At 54.7% G+C, this 23,015-nt stretch overlaps 1 protein-coding gene across 1 annotated transcript in view; it reads left to right on the top strand.

Annotated features, from left to right (window-relative positions):
* The first annotated feature begins 9,362 nt into the window (after positions 1-9,362).
* NOTCH3 (notch receptor 3) overlaps positions 9,363-23,015 on the top strand; it is a 39,351-nt gene continuing 25,698 nt past the window's right edge. Inside the window, exons 1-16 of the mRNA XM_055429614.2 lie at positions 9,363-9,524; positions 12,106-12,184; positions 15,509-15,651; positions 15,731-16,069; positions 16,158-16,280; positions 16,358-16,591; positions 17,485-17,640; positions 17,731-17,916; positions 18,521-18,634; positions 18,869-18,982; positions 19,786-20,019; positions 20,140-20,250; positions 20,733-20,925; positions 21,002-21,153; positions 21,376-21,489; positions 22,445-22,600. Of these exons, the coding sequence (XP_055285589.2) occupies positions 9,404-9,524; positions 12,106-12,184; positions 15,509-15,651; positions 15,731-16,069; positions 16,158-16,280; positions 16,358-16,591; positions 17,485-17,640; positions 17,731-17,916; positions 18,521-18,634; positions 18,869-18,982; positions 19,786-20,019; positions 20,140-20,250; positions 20,733-20,925; positions 21,002-21,153; positions 21,376-21,489; positions 22,445-22,600 (2,569 nt within the window). The 5' untranslated portion in view covers positions 9,363-9,403. The remainder of the gene's footprint in view (positions 9,525-12,105; positions 12,185-15,508; positions 15,652-15,730; positions 16,070-16,157; positions 16,281-16,357; positions 16,592-17,484; positions 17,641-17,730; positions 17,917-18,520; positions 18,635-18,868; positions 18,983-19,785; positions 20,020-20,139; positions 20,251-20,732; positions 20,926-21,001; positions 21,154-21,375; positions 21,490-22,444; positions 22,601-23,015) is intronic.

The following is a 23,015-nucleotide window of genomic DNA, read 5'->3' as shown; positions in this document are numbered from 1 at the left end:
TAAAGGGTGACCGAGTGTCTTGGGCTTCCCAGGTGATGCTAGTGGTAAAGAACCTGCTTGTTAATATAGGAGACGTAAGAGACACGGGTTTGATCCCTGGGTGGGGAAGATTCACTGGGTGGGGAGGAGGGCACGGCAACCCACTCCAGTATTCTTTGCCTGGAGAATCCCATGGACTGGTGGGCTACAATCCCTAGGGTTGCACAAAGTCTTACGTGACTGAAGCAACTTAAAAAACACATGCACACACACAGAGTGTCTTAGTTCAGAGGTGAGCTGGAAGAGATGGGGTCCCGGGTGAGGCCCTAGGCAAGGAAGGATGGAGTGGTCTGACCACACAGCCCATGAGGCCAAGACATTCATTGGGATGTCCTGCCCAGGGGAGGGTCTTAAGGCAGGGAAACCACTGCTTGTCCATCCCCCACCAAGGGTGGGGGTATGGCTTACCTCCTTCCCCTGTCCAGAGCTGTTGAGCCAGTAGGTGCTTGATGGAAGTGAGTTGCTTTCCTTTCACTCCCTTTTCTTCCACTTTAAGCCCTCACCCCCCACTCCTCCTTCAGGAGGCCCCATCAGCCCCCATCCCTCCCTCTGACTGAGACCTGGTCTAACTGAGGCCAGACATGTCCACGTCCAGATAGGGACTGGCTTCGAGCAGGTTCAAATCCTAGCTCCTGGGTCCTGCTGTTCCCCTGACACGTGCTGGGTATATTCATTCAGCTGACCATTATTTCACCTACTGTGTGCCAGGCTCTATACTAGACATTGGGGATTCAGCAGTGAGCAAGACAGAGGCCCACAGAGCTCAGAATGCTGTGGGAGCCAGGTAGGATCACATGGAAGGGTCAGAGTGGAACTGAGAGTGGCCATGGGAGCCAGCAGAGCCCATGGGAAACTGCAGGGAAGGATCCCTGGGAGAAGAAGTGGCAGTGTTGGGACTTCCTGGTGATCCAGTGCTTAAAGAAGCCATGCTCCCAATGCAGGGGGCCCGGGTTCAATCCCTGCTCAGGGAACTAGATCCGTCATGATGCAACTGAAGATCCCACACGCAGAAATGAAGATGCCACCTGACGCAACTAAAACCCAGCACAGCCAAAAAAAAAAAAAAAGAAATGGTGGTGTTATCGTTTCCAACCTTGATCAGGTCAGCTTCCGTCGGCCTAACCCCTCCAGTGGTGTCCACTGTGCTTTTCATTTAAACCCAGATCTTTGGCCCCTTGGAACTCGGCCCCCATCAGTTTCCCTGAGCGCCTATCCCTTGCTCACTCTGCACCCAACACCCTGGCTTCCTTGCTGTTTCTCTCTTATCCACCCACCCCTTTCTCTGGGCCTTTGCACTTTCTTTTCCTTCCACCTGGAACATGCTACCAGACTGTTTGCCTCTCTGGCTTGTTCTTCACCTTTCAGATCACAGTTCTTTTAGATCAAACCGGTCCATCCTAAAGGAAATCAACCCTGAATATTCATTGGAAGGACTAATGCTGAAGCTGACGCTCCAATGCTTAGGCCACTTGACGCAAAGAGCCAACTCATTGGAAAAGACCCTGATGCTGGGAAAGATTGAGGGAAGGAGGAGAAGGGGATGACAGAGGACGAGACGGTTGGACAGTATCACCGACTCAATGAGTTTGAGCAAATTCCAGGAAATGGTGAAAGACAGGAAAGCCTGGCGTGCTACAGTCCGTGGGGTCATAGAGTCGGACACGACTGAGCAACTGAACATAACATAAATATATTTATTTATTCATTTATTTTTTTGGCCTCACTGCAACACGTGGGATCTTAGTTCCCTGACCAGGGATGGAATCTGCACCCCCTGCAGTGGAAGCACAGTGTCTTTACCACTGGACCTCCAGGGAAGTCCCTAAATATATTTATTTTTATTTATTTATTTATTTAGTCTTAGTTGCAGTGCATAGGATATTCGATCTTCATTGTGGCATGCAAACTCTTTAGCTGTGACATGTGGGATCTATTAATAGTTTCCTCATCAGGGATCGCATCCAGGCCCCCTGCATTGGGAGCTTGGGGTGTTAGCCACTGGACCACAAGAAAAGTCCCATGTCTTAGTTTTAATGTTCCCTTGTCAGCGACACCTATCTCGATCCCCTACACTGAAATCTCTTCATCTCTCATGTCCCATTCTAGGATTCTTATTTGTTTGCCTCCTTCTTTCTTATCTGTCTCCCCTATCAGGGCAGGAACCTGCTCAGTCTTCATCACCTCTACCTGTTATAGGGTCAGGCACGAAGTAGTTGCTCAGTGTGTGTTTGTCAAATGACCGAATGACGGTGAGGAGAGCTGGAGGGCCAGAGTGAGCTGCCAGGTGAAAGGAGTCTCCCAAGTTTGAGGAAGGTGTTCCAGGCAGTAGGTACAGTCATTGTGAAAACTGGAAAGGCTGAGGGCTTCCCTGGTGGCTCCGTGGTAAAAATCCACCTGCTAATGCCACAGAGATGGGTTCAATCCCTGGTCCCATAAGATGTCATGTGCCACTGGGCAGGTAAGCCTGTGCACCACAGCTGTATAGCCTGTGCTCTAGAGCCCGAAGCCACGACTCCTAAGCCCGAGTGCCCTAGAGCTCATGCTCCGCAACAAGAGAAGCCACTGCAATGAGAAGTCGGCACGTTGCCACTAGAGAAAAGCCCGCACCGCAGCAAAGACCCCAGCACACAGCCAGAAAAAAATCTGGGATGGCTGGGAAACGGGGAAGGAAAACTGGTGAGGGAGATGTCACTCTGGGCAACGGGAAGCCATGAAGGGTTTGAGCATGAGAGGGCTCCAGGGAGGCAGTGGTCAGGATCGCTGGTTGGGTCTGCAGCCCCTGGGGTCCATCCCTTTCCACTGTTGCCCAGGCCCCATGACCCAGCGGCCCTCACTCCTGCTGGTTCTTGTTGGGCTCCCATAGCCTGGTTGTAAGGGCCCAGCCCCAGTTTTCATGTGCAGAGGACAGGACTGTGGTCCCAAGAGGATAAGCGAAGGGCACATTCTCAGGTTCCCGGTCAGCGGGCCTGGGCTCAGCAGCTGTGTCTTGGCCTGGCCCCAGGTCCTGCATCCCTGGGGACTGAGCTCATTGAGGAGAAATGCAGTCCCTGGCCAAGGCAACCAGCAGGGGCAAGGGAGATGGCTCAAACCCACCCCTACCCCCACCATGTTGGGAACTGGGTGTCTGCCTGCTGCAAAACCATGGGAATAATTGCTCTGACTGTCCTGACCCCCAAGGATATGGACACCATGGGCTATTCCTGCCACTGTGACTGGAGGGCAGCAGAAAACTGGAGCGGGGACCCTCACTTTCTGCCTTGCCGAGTGGGTGTTCTCAGAATTTGGGGGCTTCAGAAAGGGACTGACAGGGCTTCCCTGGTGGCTCAGTGGTTAAGAATCCTCCTTGCAATGCAGGGGATGCTGGTTCAATCCCTGGTCCAGAAAGATCCCATGTGCCGTGGGGGGCAGCTAAGCTTGTGTACCACGACGACTGAGCCTGAGCTCTAGAGTATCCATGAGCCGCAATTACTGAGCCTGTGTGCTGAAGCTACTGAAGCCTGCATGCTGTAAAGCCCATGCTCCACAGTGAGAGACGCCACCACAATGGGCAGCCTGGGCACCGCAACTAGAGAAAGCCTGCGCGCAGCAGCGAAGACCCAGCGCGGCCAACAAGAAAGTAAATAAATAATCGGAGGGGAAAAAAGAGTCAGATGCACAGTGGGGGCTCTGTAAATGTATCTTCTTTTTGTCCTCACTCCCCTCGTGCTATACTCAGCCTGTGTTTTCATCATCACTGCTTCCTCTCTGCCTCTGTCTGCCACAGACCAGGGGCCATTGGATCAACAGAACAGCAGACTTTGGACTTCTGCCTAGCAAAATGTGTGTCCAGGTTCTTGGTTGCTCCTTGTGATGGGGAGTTCAGCACCCATTAGGGCATCTATTCCAGCAGAAAATCCTTTCTCAGAGGGGTCGGGGAGACACTAGCCCCACTCCTGAAGTTTCTACCTTTGTCCCCTGGGCCACTTGACCGTTTTCAGGCCCCCAGATCCCTAGAAGTGACTGAAGAGAGTCGTCTGGGCCCAGTGGTGGCTCCTTTGCACTGAGCATGCCAACTCCTTCAGCCAGTTCCCTCCCACGTTGCCCCCTCAGTGCCCACCTCACGGTGTGTGATGTCTGGCCACTGCAGAGACCCCATTATAGAAGAGGGGAGAAAGAGCAGGATACAGACGCCCCAGCCCCTCATGGACAAGGCCGAGTGGTAGGGTGAGAGGGTGCGAGGAAAGCCAGGGGTGAGGAGCAGAGAGGACTTCCTGGAGCTGAAGTCTTAAAGGACAGGAATTTACCGTGTACAGGAATGGAGGTGGATGGGCACGCTAGAAGGAGGGGCCAGCCCGCGCAAAGCCACGGCATGTGCAGGAAATAGTACAGCATTCCCTATAGCTAGAAGGAAATGCATTTTAAAAATTTTATTTATTTATGTACTTTGGTTGCAATGTGCAGCTTGTAGGATCTCAGTTCCCTAACCAGGGACTGAACCCAGGGCCGCAGAAGTGAAAGCCTGGAATCCTAAGCCCTCAGCCACCAGGGAACGCCCAGGAAATGCATTTATTTATCTTTATTTTTGGCTGTGCTGGGTCTTCATCACTGTGCACTGGCTTCCTCTGGTTGTGGCGAGCGGGGACTACTCTTCATCGTGATGCACAGACTTCTTGTGGTGGCTTCTCATGTTGCGGAGCACAGGCTCTAGAGCCAGCTGGCTTTGATAGTTGCAGTACATGGGCTCAGTTGCCCTGTGGCATGTAGAATCTTCCGGGGCCAGAGATCAAACTGGTGTCCCCTGAATTGCAAGGCAGATTCTTAACCACTGGACCACCAGGGAAGCCCCAGGAAATTAATTTTTAAAAAGAACACATCTGCTGTGAGTTTCTGCTTGTGGAGGAAGCAAAAGGGACCTTCTAACTAGCCGGCTGTCCCAGGCAGAAAGAAGAGCCTGAGCAAAGGCTGTGAGAATGGAGAGCCTGCTGGGTGGCTCAGTGTGATGACGAAGGGATCAGGAGGGGCTGGGGAGTGCCTGAAGGCTCTGAAAGCAGGGGTGAAGGGCTGGGGTTTCCTCCTAGGCTGATGGGTATGAGAAGGACTTAAGCTGCGCCTTCCCCCATCCCCATGGGCCTGTTGACTCAGCACACTCACAGTGAGTCAGCTGTGCCCCTTCTGATTATGCAACTTTTGTCTTTTTCTTTCCCCAGTCCCCACCCCTCCCTCTCATTCCATGTGGCCTGGAGTCACTGGGTTCAAATCTCAGCTCTTCTTCTAGAAAGCCTCCAGCAAATCATCATAAGATGGGCAGAGACCCACCCCCATGAGGGTTGACCTCATAAGATGGGTGAATAGCTCTCCTCCCAGAAGGAATTTGAGAGGCTGGGACACCCTCAGTTCCTGTCCCCTGGTGCTTGACTCTCTGCCACCCTCAGCAGGGCTGGGGATCATCTCCTGTGTTGGGCCCTGGTCAGTTGTTCAACTTTCACCCTAGGCTTTTCATTCTTCTTTCTCTCTAACGGTACTTCTCTGTCTCCACCACCTCTTCCTCTTCCTCTTCCTGTATTTTAGTATCATCCAAGGGGACTTCCACAGTGGTACAGTGGCTAGGAATCCACCTACCAAGGCAGGGTACACACATTCGATCCCTGGTCTGGGAAAATTCCACATGCCATGGAGCAACTAAACCCATGTGCTGCAACTACTGAAGCCCACGCACCTAGAGCCCATGCTCTGCAACAAGAGACACCATCTCAAGGAGAAGCCCGCACACCACAACGAAGAGTAGCCCCCGCTCACTGCAGCTAGAGAGAGCCCTCACGCAGCAATGAAAACTCAGCGCAGCCAAAAATAAATAATTATAAAAATCATCCTAGGTAAACAGAGGCATGGATCAGTAAAACGTGGTGCAGCCATTCAATGGGATGTTGTGCCTGCATGCTAAGTCGCTTCAGTCGTGTCCAACTCTTTGCAACCCTTTGGACCATAGCCCACCAGGCTTCTCTGTCCACGGGACTCTCCAGGCAAGAATACTGGAGTGGGTTGCCATTCCCTTCTCCAGGGGATCTTCCTGACCCAGGGATGGAACCCGCATCTCTTATATCTCCAATGGGATGTTCAGTTCAGTTCAGTCGCTCAGTCGTGTCTGTTACTCAGACATAAAAAGGAATGAACTGACACATGCTACAAAATGAATGAACCTCTAAAACATTAAACCCAGTGAAAAAAGTCAGACATAAAAGACCACACATTGTATGATTCCATAGATGTGAAACGTCCAGAACAAGGTAAATCCACGGAGACGGAAACACGTTAGTGGCTGCCAGAGACAGATGAGGAGTGGCTGCTGATGGGGACAACGTTTTCTTGAAGGTTGATGAAAATGTGATGAGACTAGGTAGAGGTGCTGGTTGCACTAAATGCCACTGAACTGTACATTTTAAAATGGTAAGTAATTTTATGTAAGGAAATTCTATCTCAAGTTTTTAAAAAATCATCAGAGGCAATCACCAACGGATGCCCCAAAACAGTGGTGATAGTTTGACAGGCATCAGGATAGTCACACAGTCTCAATGTATCTCCCCACATGATATTGATATTTACTCATTACAAGAGGGGATGGGAAGAGAATGGTACATTTACAGTAGAGAAACTGGACCAGCTTCATTCAAGTGATCAAAATCTAACAAGACCAGTGTTGGGGACCCATATCAGGTGCCTCCTGATACAACCTATGGAAGAGTATCAGCATCACTTCTTTGGCAGTTCTTGCCAAAGATACAGAGCCTGAACCTGGTCATGAGGAAACTGCAGCCCAGTTCACTAAGGGATGTTCTGTGAAACAAATGACCTTGCCTATCCAAAAATCCTTGCCTATCCAAAAATATCAACACCATGACAGACAAAGAAAGGCTAAGGAACTGATACAGATTAAAGGACATGAAGAAACATAATTAAATGCAATACATGGTCAGAGATTAGATCCTGGATCAGCAAAGAAACATGCTGTAGAGGATATAACTAGGGAAACCGAAAACTGTCCGTATGGTGAAAACTGTCTTCTGTTTGTATAAGAGAACGCCCTCGATCTTAGGAAACATACAGTGATCTGGGGGGCAAAGGAACATCATATCCACATCTTGCTTTCAAATACGTGTGTGTGCTAAGTCGCTTCAGTTGTGTCCGACTCTTTGTGACCCCAAGGACTGTAGTCCACCAGGCTCCTCTGTCCATGGGATTCTCCAGGCATAACGACTGGAGTGGGTTGCTATGCCCTTGTCCAGGGGATCTTCCTGACCCAGGAATTGAAACTGCATCTCTTATGTCTCTGGCACTTAGCACGTGGGTTCTTTACCACCCATCTGGGAAGCTCTGCTCTCAAATACATATATTATATAATATATTACATATTATAAATAATTTCTTCAAAACTATGGTTTTTCTAGTAGTCACGTACAGATGTGAGAGTTGGACCATAAAGAAGGCTGAGAGCTGAAGAACTGATGCTTTCAAATTGTGGTGCTAGAGAAGATTCTTGAGAGTCCTTTGGACAGCAAGGAGATCAAACCAGTCAATCCTAAAGGAAATCAACCCTGAATATTCATTGGAAGGATGGATGCTGGTATGCTGAAGCTCCAATACTTTTGTCACCTGATGCGAAGAGCCAACTCTTTTTCAATACTTTGGAAAAGACCCTGATCTGGGAAAGACTGAAGTTTGCAAAAGGAGAAGGGAGTGACAGCGGATGAGATAGTTGGATGGCATCACTGACTCAATGGACGTGAGTTTGAGCAAACTCCAGGAGATAGTGAAGGACAGGGGAGTCTGTCGTGCTGCAGTCCAGGGGGTCGCAAAGAGTCGGACATGACTTAGTGACTGAACAACAACAAGAATTATAAAGTAAATTTGGCAAAGTGTGGGCCAAGTTGGTGAAGCTGGATAAAGGGCTTATGGAAATTGCATTTTAAATTATTTCTAAATGAAGTTTTAAAATTGCTCAAAGATCTCTGGGGTGCCCAGGGGACTGTCTCCCACCCTGGTGCCCCCAGTGCTCAGCTGCCTCATGGGTGAACCTCAGACTCCTGGGTTTCAGCACCTCACCCCCAACCCATTCCTCCTCACTACAGCCTCATCACCGTGCTAAACACCTACAGGTCAGCCTGGCCTCTTTCTCCTCCTCCTCAGGGCCACTGCGACCCCCGACCTGCCCACTCTCCCCTCCCCTACTTGACTCGGCCCCCTCCTCTGTTTGCAGACCCTGTCCCTCTCCTGAAATGTCTTTCTTCCAGTTCTGGGCTGAGCCCCCACTGAACCCTTCTCAGGGAAGCTTTCTCCGGGAGAGGGCAGGGAAGGTGTACTCCCAGCCGCTCAAACAACGCCAGACATAGAACTTGAGCTTTATACCTACTTGTTGAATCAATGAATGAATGAATAAGTGACCCCCTTCCCCCAAGCAAAGCCCTCACCAGCTTCTCTGCTGTGTCCCTCCCTCTGGCCCAACCCTAAGTCCACAGTGCTGGAGTCTGATTTTTTTTCCCAGATTGGGGGCTTCTCTAGGCTGGTCTTGGGGCCTTTCCGGAGTCCCCGTTTTTGCCACAGGGACAGAGCTTACTGCAGGGTGGTTGTTTTTCAGCATGACTGATTTTGGAAAAGGCAGTTGGATGAAACTGAGCAAGATTGGCTGAGCAGCAAAGCTGTGTAGGCGATGGGGTGGGGTGGACCTTTGGATATTGAGGAGGAAGGGGTTACTTTCAGGGAGCGCCGAGAGTAAGACGGGGTGTGGGTGTTTGGTAGCACACTTGAGACTCCTAGCCTGTGTCTGTGATCCGAAGCTGCAAAAAATCGCCCAAGGCTCTAGGTCTGAGCCGGCCTGAGTTTAGAGTTGTGAATAGTTCAGATTTTCAGTCCCCCAGGAAGGTCTGTTCACGCCTCTGCATTTGTGCATCCTGCCTGTGTATTCAGGAGCCTTGCAGGACGTGCCTGGTTTCAGTTTCGGGGTGTCGGGGAGTGGGGTGGGGGAGTATCTGTTTGTGCCCGGCTCCGAGTGTGTCTCGGGCTCTGGATGTGTTTTGGGGAGAAGGGAGATGTTCAGGAATTGGGTGTGTCTGCCACCGTGGGTTGGGCCCGCTGGCCTGAGTTTCCGAGAGGGTCTTCGGGTTGTGTGGGTGGAGGGTGGGCAGGGACCCCAGGAGGCCGGGCCGGGGGCGGGGGAGCTCTGGGCCGGCCCTGGGGCGGGGCGAGCCGCCCAGGGTTGGGGGCGGGGCGGCCCGGCCGTCTCACTTCAGCGAAGTTGGCTGCGCGGAGGCTGGCCCCGGACGCGCCCGGAGCCCAGGGAAGGAGGGAGAAGGGAGGAGAGAGGTGGGAGGAGGGAGGGTCGCGGCCGGCCGCCATGGGGCCGGGGCCCCGGGGCCGCCGCCCCCGCCGCCGTCGCCCGATGTCGCCGCCGCCACCCCTGCCGTCCGTGCGGACGCTGCCCTTATTGCTGCTGCTAGCGGGGCCGGGGGCTGCAGGTGAGGGGCCGGGACCCTAAGGGCGGGATGGGGCGAGTGGGTGGGGGAAGGGGAAGAATGGAGTGCAAAGCCTCCCCGAGTCTGGGACTTGCGGGGGGGGGGGCGGTCCCTGGGAATCAGGGACCGGAGCGCAGGGGCAGGGAGCGCAGGAGCCGGGGGCAGGGACTCCGAATTGAGAGTGAGGACGAGGCAGAACCCCAGAGACCGGAGGAACTGGGCCCCGGGAGAGATGTGGGCTGGGAATGAAGGGACCCTGGAGCCCGGGACTGGGAGCTGGAGGTGAGCGGATCAAGATTAGCGGGGAAGTCGGGGGGTAACCAAGAATCTGGGGCTCTCTCACCAACCACGCCTGTCTAGAGCCCTGGGAAGGTCACGATTGGAACCCAAGTTTCCCCAGGTCGGGGACCCCTCGCATAAAAGCTCCCCTTCTCCATGCACACACCCGGGGTAGGTCTGGCAGGGCTGGGGGCCTGAGGGGGCGCGAAGTTCTCGGAGCTCTAAACTCGGAGAAAACTTCCCAGGCCGGAGCGCGGCAAGACCCGGAACCGGAGCCAGAGCTGGAGCCGTAGAGGCGCCAGCGCCCCTTCCCCCGCCCGCGGCCCCGCTCCCTCCCCCGGCTGCTTGGACCGGACGGCGTCCCGGGACCCTGTCCCCGCCTGGGGAAGGGAGGGGAGGGCAGGGGGCGCAGGCTCACGTGCTCCTCTCCCGCTCCAGCGCCCCCTCCCAGCAGCCCGACCCCCTCCCCAGCGGGCCCGGGGAGCCCCCCGCCCCTCCCCCTCCCCACTCTTCCCTTCCCCCGCCTGGGACAATGGCCGCGCCGTCTAGACACCCCCTCCCCCCCAGCAGCCTCGCGCTTTCTTTGCCAGACAAAGCAGGGACGGCAGCGGGGCCGGACCGGGGCTGCTGGGGCGCACCCCCAGCCAAGGGAGGCCTGGCCGGCAGGGGAGGGACGCGAGCCCAGTGGCCCTGGCCTGGGTCTCTGGACGCTGCTGTGGGGCTCAGCCCAGGCAGGGGTGGGGAGGAAACAGGCCTCCCCAGCCCAGCCCAGCCCCGGGCAGGCAGATGGGGCAGGAGTGGGCAGGAGCAGCTGTCTCCAGAGGCCAGCCGGCAGGCACACATGGCCTGTTACACACTCACAGGACACACAATCTTGGGTCACACATGTGGAGATGCAGATGTGTATGTGCGTGCACACAGACACACATAGAGTACACCCGCACACGTGCACACCCAGCTCACACAAGACATGGACATTCACAGCTCACACGTGCTCATACAATCACACATCACACATACCCTGCACCGCCAACCCAAGGCCTCACACTCACTGCACATACTCAGATGAATATAGACAGATGCACGGACATGCCTACACCCAGCTGACACATGCAGGTATACGGGCACATCCAACCCATACCCAGACACACCCATGCACATACAAGTCACACACAGACACACAGCTATGTACCCAGATACACAGTTCACAAACATGGACACACAACAAGTTTCAGCCTACAAACATCTCTACATCCATGCGGGCCATGCAGACACACACATGACCCACAGGGCCCACCGCTCAGCGAGGCCCGTGGCTCGTGTCATGTGGCCCCCAGCGTGAGTTCACAAACACCCTTGGGCTCCTGTCTGGGTAATAGTGTCCTTGCTGCTTGTGCCTTGAAGGGGACAGAAGCCATGTTTAATGCATTCTCATGTCCAGTTTATCTCCTTCTCTCTTCTTCCTTTTTTTTAAACTCTGTCTCTGTCCTTGATCTCCTGTCTGTGTCTGTCTGCTTCTAGTTTCCTTCTTTTATGTCTGTCTGTTTTTCTCATCTTCTTCCTCTCCCTTTCTCTCTCTCCTACTTGCACACACAGGCACACATGCACAAGCAGCCCCACACCTGCTGGCTCACACAAGGCCCCACTAACTCACACCCCGTCACACCCCTGACCCATCCGACAGGACAGTTAGACTGTGCCACACCGCAGAGAGACACAGTCCTTAGGGGTGAGGATGCTGTGCAGGTCAGCTGTGCCAGCTGCCCCTCCCTCAACACAGACCCCATCCCTGTAACGCCCAGTTGCTGGCTGCGCACAGCGTTCGTTCATGCCCTGGCATCTCTCCCCAGAACTAGCACGCAGACCTGCCCAGTTGGAGTAGATGCCCAGCATCAACAGAAGGAAGACCCGGGGCCCCAGGACTCCCCACCCCTGCCCCTTCCACAACCCTGGGATCTGGGCACACAGTCCCAGACCTCCCTTCAACCCTTGCAGCACCCCCACTTCCTGCCCCCCATTCTGGCAGCTTCTGAGCCCCCACATCTGGCACAAGTCGGCCCCTCCTCCTGCCTGCCCCTGCCTTGTGGTTCCCAGGGCCCGAGTTGGCAGTGACAGCTGCAGCCCCAACAGCTGGGGCCGGGGCGGGGGGCCGTGGGAACTGTGAATGGGGGGGCTCCCTGCACTCGCAGAGACGCCCCCATCCTGGTGCAGCTGTTGCCCAAGGGAGGAAAGGACAGAATCTCAATCCAGGCTGGGGTTCCTGGGCGCCTGCCTGACACCCCCACCTTCCTTCACCCCCACCCAGCCCCCCCTTGCCTGGACGGAAGCCCGTGTGTGAACGGAGGTCGCTGCACCCAGCTGCCCTCCCGGGAGGCTGCCTGCCTGTGAGTGCCTGGCTCTGAGCCATCAGTGGGCCCTGTGTGGGGAGGCGGTCTGTCTTCTCCCGCTGCCTCTGTTCACCATAGATGCTTCCACCACTTCCTTCAAGTGTGTGGCTTGGGCAACCTCTTGTTTCCCCATTGAATGGAGCAGAGCTAAGAGTAGAGGCTCTGGAGTCTTCCTGGCTGGGGTTCAAATCCCACATCATGTTGCTGATCGTCTGACTTTTTAAGCCTCAGTGTCCTAGTCTGGAAAACGGGCCCACTAATGCCAACTACACAGAATCCCCTGATGGACAGATAGTTATTCAATCAACAGATTTTCAGGGACTAGTAACCGTGGTTTGGCAGTAGTGGGTATAGCATCTGCACCTTCCCACATCTCAAGATTTAGTGGTGGGGCCACAGGAGCCCTGCTCTGCCACTTACTTTCTGCGTGACCTTGGGTGAGTCACTTCCCTTCCCTGAACCTCATTGATCTGTAAAATATGGTCTTTCTGCCTGACTTGTGACCAAAGCCCCCCCAAATGCAGTTGTTAGATAGTACAAGGAAAGGTAGAGGGTTGGGAAAGCAGGGCAGGGCCTGGGAAATTGCTGAGCAGAGGCAGACAGGGATCAATTTGAATTCTGGGCTCTGGGATGACCTTGAGCAAGTGCTTTGAACTCTCTGAGCCTCATTTTTGCATCCGGAAAATGGGGCAATAACAGTTCCCTCCTCTATGGAGTTGATTGTAAAGATTAAGAGTGAAATCAGCATAGTGTCGGGCATACAGTAAGTGCTCAATAAATGGTATTTTTATTATTATTAATGGTAGAGATGTGGAAAATAGGTGCCATAAGGAGAAACCTCTGAGGTTATGGGAAAATGCTTGGTTCCTTTTATAATATCATCATTAATAATAGCAGGTCACCCAGTAGCCATTGGTCGATTCATTAAATGCATCCATTTACTCAGCAACTTGTGTGTCCGGCCCAAGCTGGGTGGGCCTGGGGTGACTTCAGAGACACTTTGAAGTTATACAGGCACTTTGACTCACCTGGATGGGGGGGGGTCTCAGCCTGGTAGAGCGGGTTCCTCGGGTTGGGATGGTGGGAATAGGGGGGAAAGTGTGACTTCACCTGGCGCTACTCACCTGAGAGGCGGAGTCGAGGTACCGGGCGCCTGCGCTCTGGGACCCCGCGCCTGGAAAGCTGCCGACAGGTGACTGCGCCCCCGGCTGCCCCGCCCCGCCCCCGACAGGTGAATCACCGGCCCTCGCGGCCGCCCGGAGCCCGGATCGCCGGAGCGGAGCGCCGGGCTTAGCCTCCAGAGCTGGGCCGTGGGAACCTCACCCCACGCCCCCACCCCCATCTCCCGTCTTCTTCAAAGTCCTTTCGAGGACGCCGCAGTCTGTCACCCCTCCATGGATCCTCCAACTCTCCAAGTCTCTCAAACCCTAGTCTCTATCTCTTAGTCATCACCTCTTCCCCCAGCCAGTCCCCCAACCAAATCCATGCTCCCCGCCACCCCCACTCTCCCGCCCCCATCGGTCTCGGGTGAAGCCCAGGCGATTGGGCGGGGCGCGGGCAGCGGAGAACCAGCCCGACCGGTCGGCAGGGGCGCGGGGCATAGAGCGTGGGAACCCGCCGGGGGCGCCGGGAGGGGGCCGCGCGGCCGCGCCCTGCCTGCCATGTGCGCGCGCGTGGTCGGGGAGGCAGAGCTCGGCGCCCGGCGCAGCACGCCCCCTCCCGGCGCGCAGTCTTGGCGGCGGTCCTTGCCCTGCGGATCTTTGGGGAGGGGGTTTGGGAACTGGGTTCTCCCTCTGCACCCGCCGGTGCCCCGACTTGTTCCTCTGGGGGCTGGGGTGGGGGGAATCTTGTGGGTGACGCTAAGGGCTGAGTCAACTACTTAAGTTTAGCCCCAAGCGACCGGGACAGGCCAGAGGGAGGAACACAGGCGAGGGACGGGTAGCGTCGGGGGCCGGTCCAAGTCCCTCCCTCTGACCCCACTCTGGAGGTTTCTAGTCTTAAGACCAGCGCCCGTCTGTACTTTCCCTCTCAAGGTGGCTTTGGTGGGTTTGGAGGGGGCTGGAGGCAGAAGGACCTTCCCCCAACAGGGGGCGCCAGCATTGGTGGCCACCTCCTCCCCGCAACGGAAGGAAGAGGTCTCTGTGCCCCCAGGAAGGGAACTGAGGCTTTGCGGAGGTCCCCCTGTCTGGCATGTGAGAGTTAGTCCGTATTGGTGAATGAGGCTGTGGGTTGGTGTCCGAGTATTTGCCAGCCCAGTGCATCGTGTTAGTGTGTCCCTCTCCTCTGGTACATTTGGGGGTTCTGTCCGTCTGTGTGCGCTTGGATGGTTGTCGTCTGGAACCTCAGACCGTTTGCATTTGCCATTTCCTCTACTCTTCCCACACAGGCCCATGGCCCCCTCCCTCACTTTCTTCTCCCACACAGTCTTCTTTTTTCCATCATTTTGTAAAAGCATATTTGCCTTTTCCCCACCCCCATCCCTCTGTCCTTATCCTGTGTTTTAGGTTCTTGTGGCTGTGGAACAAATTACCACAAACTTGGCGGTTTAAAACAACAGAAATTTATTCTCGCAGTTTTGGAGGCCAGAAGTCTTCACCTTTCTCTTGTGAGGACAGTTGTCACTCAGTTTAGGGCCAACTTGGATAATCAGGATAGTCTCATCTAGACATCCATCATTTAATTACATCATTAATTATTTTTTCCAAATAAGGTCACAGTCACAGGTTCTTGGTCATGGACATAATTTTTCTGGGGCCACCAGTCTACCCAACTGCATCCTTCACGGTCCCCATGGCCTAAACTACTCTCCCCCTCCCCTCACGGCCCCTGGCATGTTACTTATTCATTCACTATTTGTGTATCTTCTCTTTGCCAGACCTGGCTATGAACATCAAGAGGGTAGGGGCCACTTTAATTGTGTTTGCTGCTGTATTCCTGGGCTTCTCAGGTGGCACTAGTGGTAAAGAACCCACTTGCCAATACATGAGACTTAAGAGATGTGCAGGTTCAGTTTCTGGGTTGGGAAGATCCCCTGGAGGAGGGCATGGCGACCCGCTCCAGTATTCTTGCCTGGAGAATCCCGTAGATGGAGGAGCCAGCCAGTCCATGGGGTTGCAAAGAGTTGGACATGATTGAAGTGACTTAGCATGCATGCTGTATTCCCATTGCTAAGAACATAGTTGGTATGCTCAGGGAAACTGTTGCGTGGATGACCGCGTGTATGTGTTTGTTTACCTGTGTATTTCTGGTCTGTCTGGTGTGTATCTCTTGTGTTCTGGGCTGTTCTGCCCTGACTTTCCCCACCGAGTCGTCTGTCTGCAGGTGCCCACCAGGCTGGGTGGGTGAACGGTGTCAGCTGGAAGACCCCTGCCATTCTGGCCCCTGTGCTGGTCGTGGTGTCTGCCAGAGCTCGGTGGTGGCGGGGACCGCCCGGTTCACCTGCCGCTGTCCCCGGGGCTTCCGAGGTAAAGGAGGGTCTGGAAGGGAGCTGAAGGCAGGCAAGGGTGTGGTTGGCCTGGGCTCACCGTTTCTGGTTCCTGGCAGGCCCTGATTGCTCCCTGCCAGACCCCTGCCTCAGCAGCCCCTGCGCCCATGGTGCCCGCTGCTCGGTGGGCTCCGATGGCCGCTACCTGTGCTCCTGCCCACCCGGCTACCAGGGCCGCAGCTGTCGGAGTGATGTAGATGAGTGCCGGATGGGCGGGCCCTGCCGCCATGGTGGCACCTGCCTCAACACGCCTGGCTCCTTCCGCTGCCAGTGCCCAGGTGGCTACAATGGGCCACTGTGTGAGAGCCCCGCGGCGCCCTGTGCTCCCTCCCCATGCCGTAACGGGGGCACCTGTCGACAGAGCGGTGACCTCACCTATGACTGTGCCTGCCTTCCTGGTGAGGGAGCTGTACCTAGGGGGAGGCAGCAGAGGTGGGGGGGACAGCTGGCCCGCCTGGCAGTGACCATCCTTGTGTTCCACGCTAGGGTTCGAGGGCCAGAACTGTGAAGTGAATGTGGACGACTGTCCAGGGCACAGGTGTCTAAATGGGGGGACGTGTGTGGATGGTGTCAACACCTACAACTGCCAGTGCCCTCCTGAGTGGACAGGTGAGCAGTGGGACCTGAGGGAAGCCCTTGGATGGGCATGCGCCAGGTAACTGGACTGATGCGTCTGTGTGCCACAGGCCAGTTCTGTACAGAGGATGTGGACGAGTGTCAGCTGCAGCCCAACGCTTGCCACAACGGGGGCACCTGCTTCAACACACTGGGTGGCCACAGTTGTGTGTGTGTCAATGGCTGGACGGGTGAGAGCTGCAGTCAGAATATTGATGACTGTGCCACGGCTGTGTGCTTCCACGGGGCCACTTGCCACGACCGTGTGGCCTCATTTTACTGTGCCTGCCCCATGGGCAAAACTGGTGAGTGACTCTTTTTTTCCCTGAAGGCAGCAGGGAGCCATCAATGGCTCTTGAGTGGGGCCAAGGATGGAGTCTGACTTGAGTCAGACTTACGCTATGCTAGAAGCATAATTAAACATATTGTTCTTAATTAATTAAGCATAGTTTAATGCTTATGCTAAAAGTGGGTTTGGGATGAAGGATAAGCCTGGGAGAGGCCTGGGAGGGCAGACAATCCAGGGAAGAAGTCACAGGAATGGAGAGCTAAACTGTTACTCAGAAGGAGAGGGGACTTTTGGGAGTGGCAAAGATCAGAGAAGATGTTTGGAAGGGGGACTTGGAGCAGAGGGCAGCGTATGTCAGGCAGAGGGTCCTGCAGAGGCAAAGACTTAATGCTAGGACCCTCTTAGAATCATAAAAAGAGTCAATAGATTTTAAAAACAATATGTGGATGTTTCCAACTTATTTTCAAATGATTCAGAAAAAATAAAGTTATAGTAGTTGAATCTAGGTGTTGGGTATATGGATAAACTTTTCTGTATGTTTAAATTTTAAATAAATGATTGGGGGAGAATAGCTACTAAATATGTATGTACATGCTAAGTTGCTTATGAACTGCAGCCCTGCCAGGCTCCTCTGTCCATGGGATTCTGCAGGAGAGAATACTGGAGTGGGTTGCCATGCCCTCCTCCAGGGGATCTTCCTAACCCAGGGATTGAACCTGCATCTCTTATGTCTCCTGCATTGGCAGGCAGATTCTTTACCACTAGCGCCACTTGGGAAGCCCACTAAATACACTGCTGGTTAATAAAAACAAACAAAAAACCCCAAAACACTACAATGTTCAGGGATTTGGGACCTTTGGGCAGAGCTGGGGGATGGTCTTCCCTTGACCTCTACTTACTCTTTCCCAGGACTTTTGTGTCATCTGGACGATGCTTGTGTCAGCAACCCCTGTCATGAGGATGCTATCTGTGACACTAACCCCGTGAATGGCCGGGCCATCTGCACCTGTCCACCGGGTTTCACTGGCGGAGCTTGCGACCAGGACGTGGACGAGTGTTCTATTGGTGAGGGGGCGCAGTCTGAGGGTAGGGAAGGAGGGGAGAGGCTGCTCCTTGGCCACCCACACCCACACTGCCTGTGACGCCGCCTTGCAGGTGCCAACCCTTGTGAGCACCTTGGTCGGTGTGTGAACACACAGGGCTCATTCCTGTGCCAGTGTGGCCGTGGCTACACTGGCCCGCGCTGTGAGACCGATGTCAATGAATGCCTCTCCGGACCCTGCCGCAATCAGGCCACGTGTCTGGACCGCATAGGCCAGTTTACCTGCATCTGCATGGCAGGTGTGTGTGGTGGGTGTGGCTGGGGCGGGGCCTGAGGCTGGGAAGCGGGCAAGAAAAGGCTTCAGGCAGAAGGACCCAGAGCAGATAGAACTGGAAGGGTGAGAGACTAAAGCCTGGGATGAGGTGGAGGCGGAGCCAGAGCAGAGTCTGGGTGCATGGTCCGGTGGAGTCAGTAGAACCTCAGATGGGCTGGGAGTGGAGTCTGGGCCTCAGGGCGGCACTGTGGGATGGGAATGACATGAGGGCAGGACCAGGGTCTAGAGTGGAGGTGAAAGTGGAGACTTCGGACAGAGATGCCCTGATGCTGGGGTGGGATTGAGATTGGGCATAAGCTATGGTGTGCCCTAGGCTGGGAGCTGGGGAAGAGGCATAGTTTGAAGAAGGAAGGCGGTGGTCTGAAGACAAGCCCACATGGAGTCTCTTAAGCCTTGAATCAGTTGGGGCCACGCTGAATGAAGAGCCAACCTGAGTCTGAAAACTGAATATAGGAATGGGTTGGGCAAGGCCAAGGCTCAAGGGAAGCGGGGTATGTCCCCCCTTGCTCTCCCTTCAGACCAGAAACTAAACCCTCATTGCCGTAATCCCCCTCCCTCTATCCCTCCAGGTTTCACAGGCACCTATTGTGAGGTGGACATGGATGAGTGTCAGAGCAGCCCGTGTGTTAACGGTGGGGTCTGCAAGGACAGAGTCAATGGCTTCAGCTGCACGTGCCCCTCGGGTGAGGACTCTGGGCCAGGGAGCCTGAGAAAGACCTTCTGGGGCAAAGACTCCAGGACGGGAGCTTATAACATCGTGTTAGTGGCTTCCTAAGTAGCAGATACCACCTTATGAAAAACACTGAAGTTAATTTAAAAGTACATGGGCTTTCCACCCAAACCAGGCAGCACTGGTGAGGGGTGACTGCTCTGACCCTCCTTGGGTCTCTCTGTTTATCTCACACTCCCCGCTCCAGGCTTCAGTGGGGCCATGTGTCAGCTGGATGTGGATGAGTGCGCCAGCACACCCTGCCGGAATGGAGCCAAATGCGTGGACCAGCCAGATGGCTACGAGTGTCGCTGCGCAGAGGGTGAGGGCGGGCCAATGACAAGACGGCAGGAATCTGGAGGCGGGGCTAGTGGGGGGAAAAGGGCCAATAATACGCTTTGGGGAAAGTTGGGGGCAGAGCTGCCGCAGGGCAGGCCCGGAGCAGGACCAATGAAAGAGCCAGGAGGAGGAGTCAATCATGGACATAAGCAGAGGTAAGGCTAGGGGGTGGGCCCAAAGGATCTGGCAGGATAGATGTGCACTGGATTGGAGGGACCCGGGGGCGACCCCCTCCACCCCCAGGAACCTCCCCTACTGTCCTGCTCTGTCACTTCAGCTGTGTCCACTCTTTGCGAGCCAGTGGACTGTAGCTCACCAGGCTCCTCTGTCCATGGGATTCTACAGGCAAGAATACTGGAATGGGTTGCCATGCTCTCCTCCAGGGGACCTTCCCCACCCAGGGATCGAACTCATCTCTCCTGCATTGCAGGCGGATTCTTTACTCACTGAACCACCTGGGAAGCCCAGGAACCTCCCATGTGTCCGCATCTCCAGTGGAGGGAGAGGCAAATCAGGGCTGATGGTGTAAGGATTGGTAGCAGGGTCTCGCTAGGGGTGTGATTTAACTGATAGGGTCCTGGCCAGGGACAAGTCTCGGAGCCTGCCGCTGGATGGCCTCTGGAGGCCAGCCAGGGGCGGAGCCTGAACTGAGCTCGCCTCCTATTGGCTCAATGGGCCGGGCCTGAGGGAGAGCTGAGTTAGGATTGGGCAGAGGCCATGGCTGTGGGCAGGACGTTGGCCAGTGGGCCGAGCCTGACCCTCTGTCTCCCCCCCGCCCCCCCGCAGGCTTCGAGGGTACAGTGTGTGAGCGCAACGTGGATGACTGCTCGCCAGACCCTTGCCACCACGGGCGCTGTGTGGACGGCATCGCCAGTTTCTCGTGCGCCTGTGCCCCGGGCTACACCGGCATGCGCTGTGAAAGCCAGGTGGATGAATGCCGAAGCCAGCCCTGCCGACACGGGGGCAAATGCCTGGACCTGGTGGACAAATACCTCTGCCGCTGCCCTCCTGGCACCACAGGTGGGGCCAGGGGCTGGGCTGGGACAGGAATAGTACATCTGATGGGACCCAGATGGTTTAGGAATGGTGTTTCTGGCAGGTCACGGTGGTGGCAATCCCAGTCATGTTCCCCTTCCCCAGGTGTGAACTGCGAGGTCAACACTGATGATTGTGCTAGCAACCCCTGCACCTTTGGAGTCTGCCGGGACGGCATCAACCGCTATGACTGTGTCTGCCAGCCTGGATTCACAGGTGGGCAAGTGGTTGCCATGGAAACGGGGTCTTTACAGACTGAGGGTGAAATCATCTATCTTTCCTGGAGAGGTTTTGCCCCTCTCTTTGCACGTGCTTGTCCTTAGGGATTGTCCATGCTTTGCCCTGAGATTTTTGCTTTCTCTCATTGGCATGTGTCCCCATGTTGGCTCAAGATTATCCTGGTATGTCCATGAAGGTGTTCAGACTCAGAGATTGAGGTGTTTCTGAGTGGGGCCAAGGCAATCCTTGGTGGAAGTGAAAGTGACTTCATATAAGTTTGGGGGCAAGGGTGATCTGGAGCGAGGTATCTCTGGGTTGTGGAGGTGGCTATCCTAATTTGCACAAGAGCTGATGTGTTACGAAGCAAATGAGCTGGTCCTTGCTCAAGGGTGTGACTGTGCTAAATGGGTCAAGGTTGCCTTTCCCTGGTTGGCTCCGCTATCCTTGTCCTGGGACGAGGTTGCCTGCCTGTTCCCCAGGGCCCCTCTGCAACGTGGAGATCAACGAGTGTGCATCGAACCCCTGCGGCGAGGGAGCCTCCTGCGTGGATGGTGAAAATGGCTTCCGATGCCTCTGCCCACCTGACTCCCTGCCCCCACTCTGCCTTCCCCCAAGCCATCCTTGTGCCCAGGAACCCTGCAGCCATGGCGTCTGCCACGATGCACCTGGAGGGTGAGGCCTTTCCCTAGATCCCTGACCCTCACAGCTTCCCTACCCTCCTGCCAGCCCTGACTGCCTCCCTCACCAGGTTCCGCTGTGTGTGTGAACCTGGCTGGAGTGGCCCTCAGTGCAGTCAGAGCCTCACTCGAGACGCCTGTGAATCCCATCCCTGCCGGGCAGGCGGCACCTGCACCAGTGATGGAATGGGCTTCCGCTGCACCTGTCCCCCTGGTATCCAGGGTGCGTGTCTCCACCTTCCCTCCCCAGGGCCTCTTCCTTCCTTCTTCCTTCTTATTTCCTTTCTGCTTCATTCTCTCTTCCTTCTCTGCATTTGCCCCGTTTTTATTTTCCTTTTCCACTCTTACACAGGAGCTTGGGATGTGGGTATCAAGGTGGGGACCTTGTGGGGAGATGGGAACAAGGAATCTTTCAAGACTATCTCACTCTGTCTGCCCACTACAGGCCATCAGTGTGAGCTGCTGTCCCCCTGCACCCCGAATCCCTGTGAGCATGGGGGCTACTGTGAGTCTGCTCCTGGCCAGCTGGCTGTCTGCTCCTGCACTCCTGGTTGGCAAGGTACACCAGTTGCTTCTTCTCTCCCTCACCTCCTTTGCAGCTTGCTCCATACTGGGTGATGCTGGGGACCCAGAGAAGGAGTTTCCCCCCTACCACTGGCTCTGCCTTTAAAAAATTTTTTTTTTAGTAAATTGTTTATTTATTATTTGTCTGTACTGGGTCTTAGTTGCAGCATGTGGGATCTAGTTTCCTGACCAGGGATTGAACCCAGGCCTCCTGCATTGGAAGCACAGAGTCTTAGCCAATGCACCAGCAGGGAAGTCCTCTGGTTCTGCCTTTTAAGGGGGCTTCCTTCTGGGAAGGAACAGAGCTAGACACAGACACTTGCAGCCTGTGCAGTCAGTTCAGGAGAAGAGGAAGGGAAATGGGCTGTGTTGTTAACTGTTTAGTTGCTAAGTCACGTCCAACTCTTTTGACCCCATAAGAGGGCAGCACGCCAGGCTTCCCTGCCCTTCACCATCTCCCAGAGTTTGCTCAAATTCACGTTGATTGAGTCAGTGATGCCATACAACCTCCCATCTCACCCTCTGTTGTCCCCTTCTCCTCCTGCCCTCAATCTTTTCCAGCATCAGGGTCTTTCCCAGTGAGTTGGCTCTTAGCATCAGGTAGCCAAAGTACTGGAGGTTCGGCTTCAGCTTCAGTCCTTCCAATGAATATTCAGAGTTGATTTCCTTTAGGAGTGACTGATTTTGGTTTGATAAGGGCTTGAGAATCTAGAATTCAGGCTGAGAGTTTGGGGAGAGCCTGGAGGAGCAGACCTCCATCACAGAATCACATTCTCCACCCGCTGAAATAAGGAGAGGAGTGTTCTGGAACAGTATGTGCAAAACGCCCAGAGGCAAACTGTTCTTGCCTTCATCCATCTCAGTCTTAGGATTCCTCCTGAGCACCAGGTACTCCCGGCCCCTACCCTGCATCTGCTAATCCTGGATGTTATTTTGCTCCCCACCTCCAGGCCCACGATGTCAGCAGGACGTGGATGAGTGTGCCAGCCCCTCACCCTGTGGTCCCCATGGTACCTGCACCAACCTGGCAGGGAGTTTCAGCTGTACCTGCCACGAGGGCTACAGTGGCCCTTCCTGTGATCAGGACATCAATGACTGTGACCCCAGTGAGTTCATGGGGGCTCTTGGCGGGGAGGGTTCTGACCTAGGGAACATGTTCATCAGGTTGCTACAGTGTGCCTAGCACTGTGCTTTCACTTCATCTCCACAGTGGTCTTAGTTTCCCCATTTGTTCATGAAAACCGAGGCCCCACAGAGGTTAAGTGACCTGCCCAAGGTAATGCAGTGAGTAGAGAGATGAGCTAGGATAGGAGCACAGGTCTGTTTGACTCTGAAGGCTGTAACCTGCCTCTGGCAGCAAGTAAGTTAAAACTGTATGTAAACTACGAGATAATAGGCCCCTTAGTGAGTCACCAGGATCACTGTTCAATAGACAAATAATGCAAGTCACATATGAATTAAATTTTTTTAGTTGATTTTTAAAAAATAATCTTTTTTGTTTATTTTTGAATTAATTTTTTA

The sequence above is a fragment of the Moschus berezovskii genome, chromosome 8, assembly GCF_049115385.1.
Source record: "Moschus berezovskii isolate FMDL1 chromosome 8, NW_MosBer_1.0, whole genome shotgun sequence".
NCBI lineage: Eukaryota > Metazoa > Chordata > Mammalia > Artiodactyla > Moschidae > Moschus > Moschus berezovskii.
The sequence above is the reverse complement of the archived record's forward strand: the minus strand, read 5'-3'. Positions and strand labels throughout refer to the sequence as shown.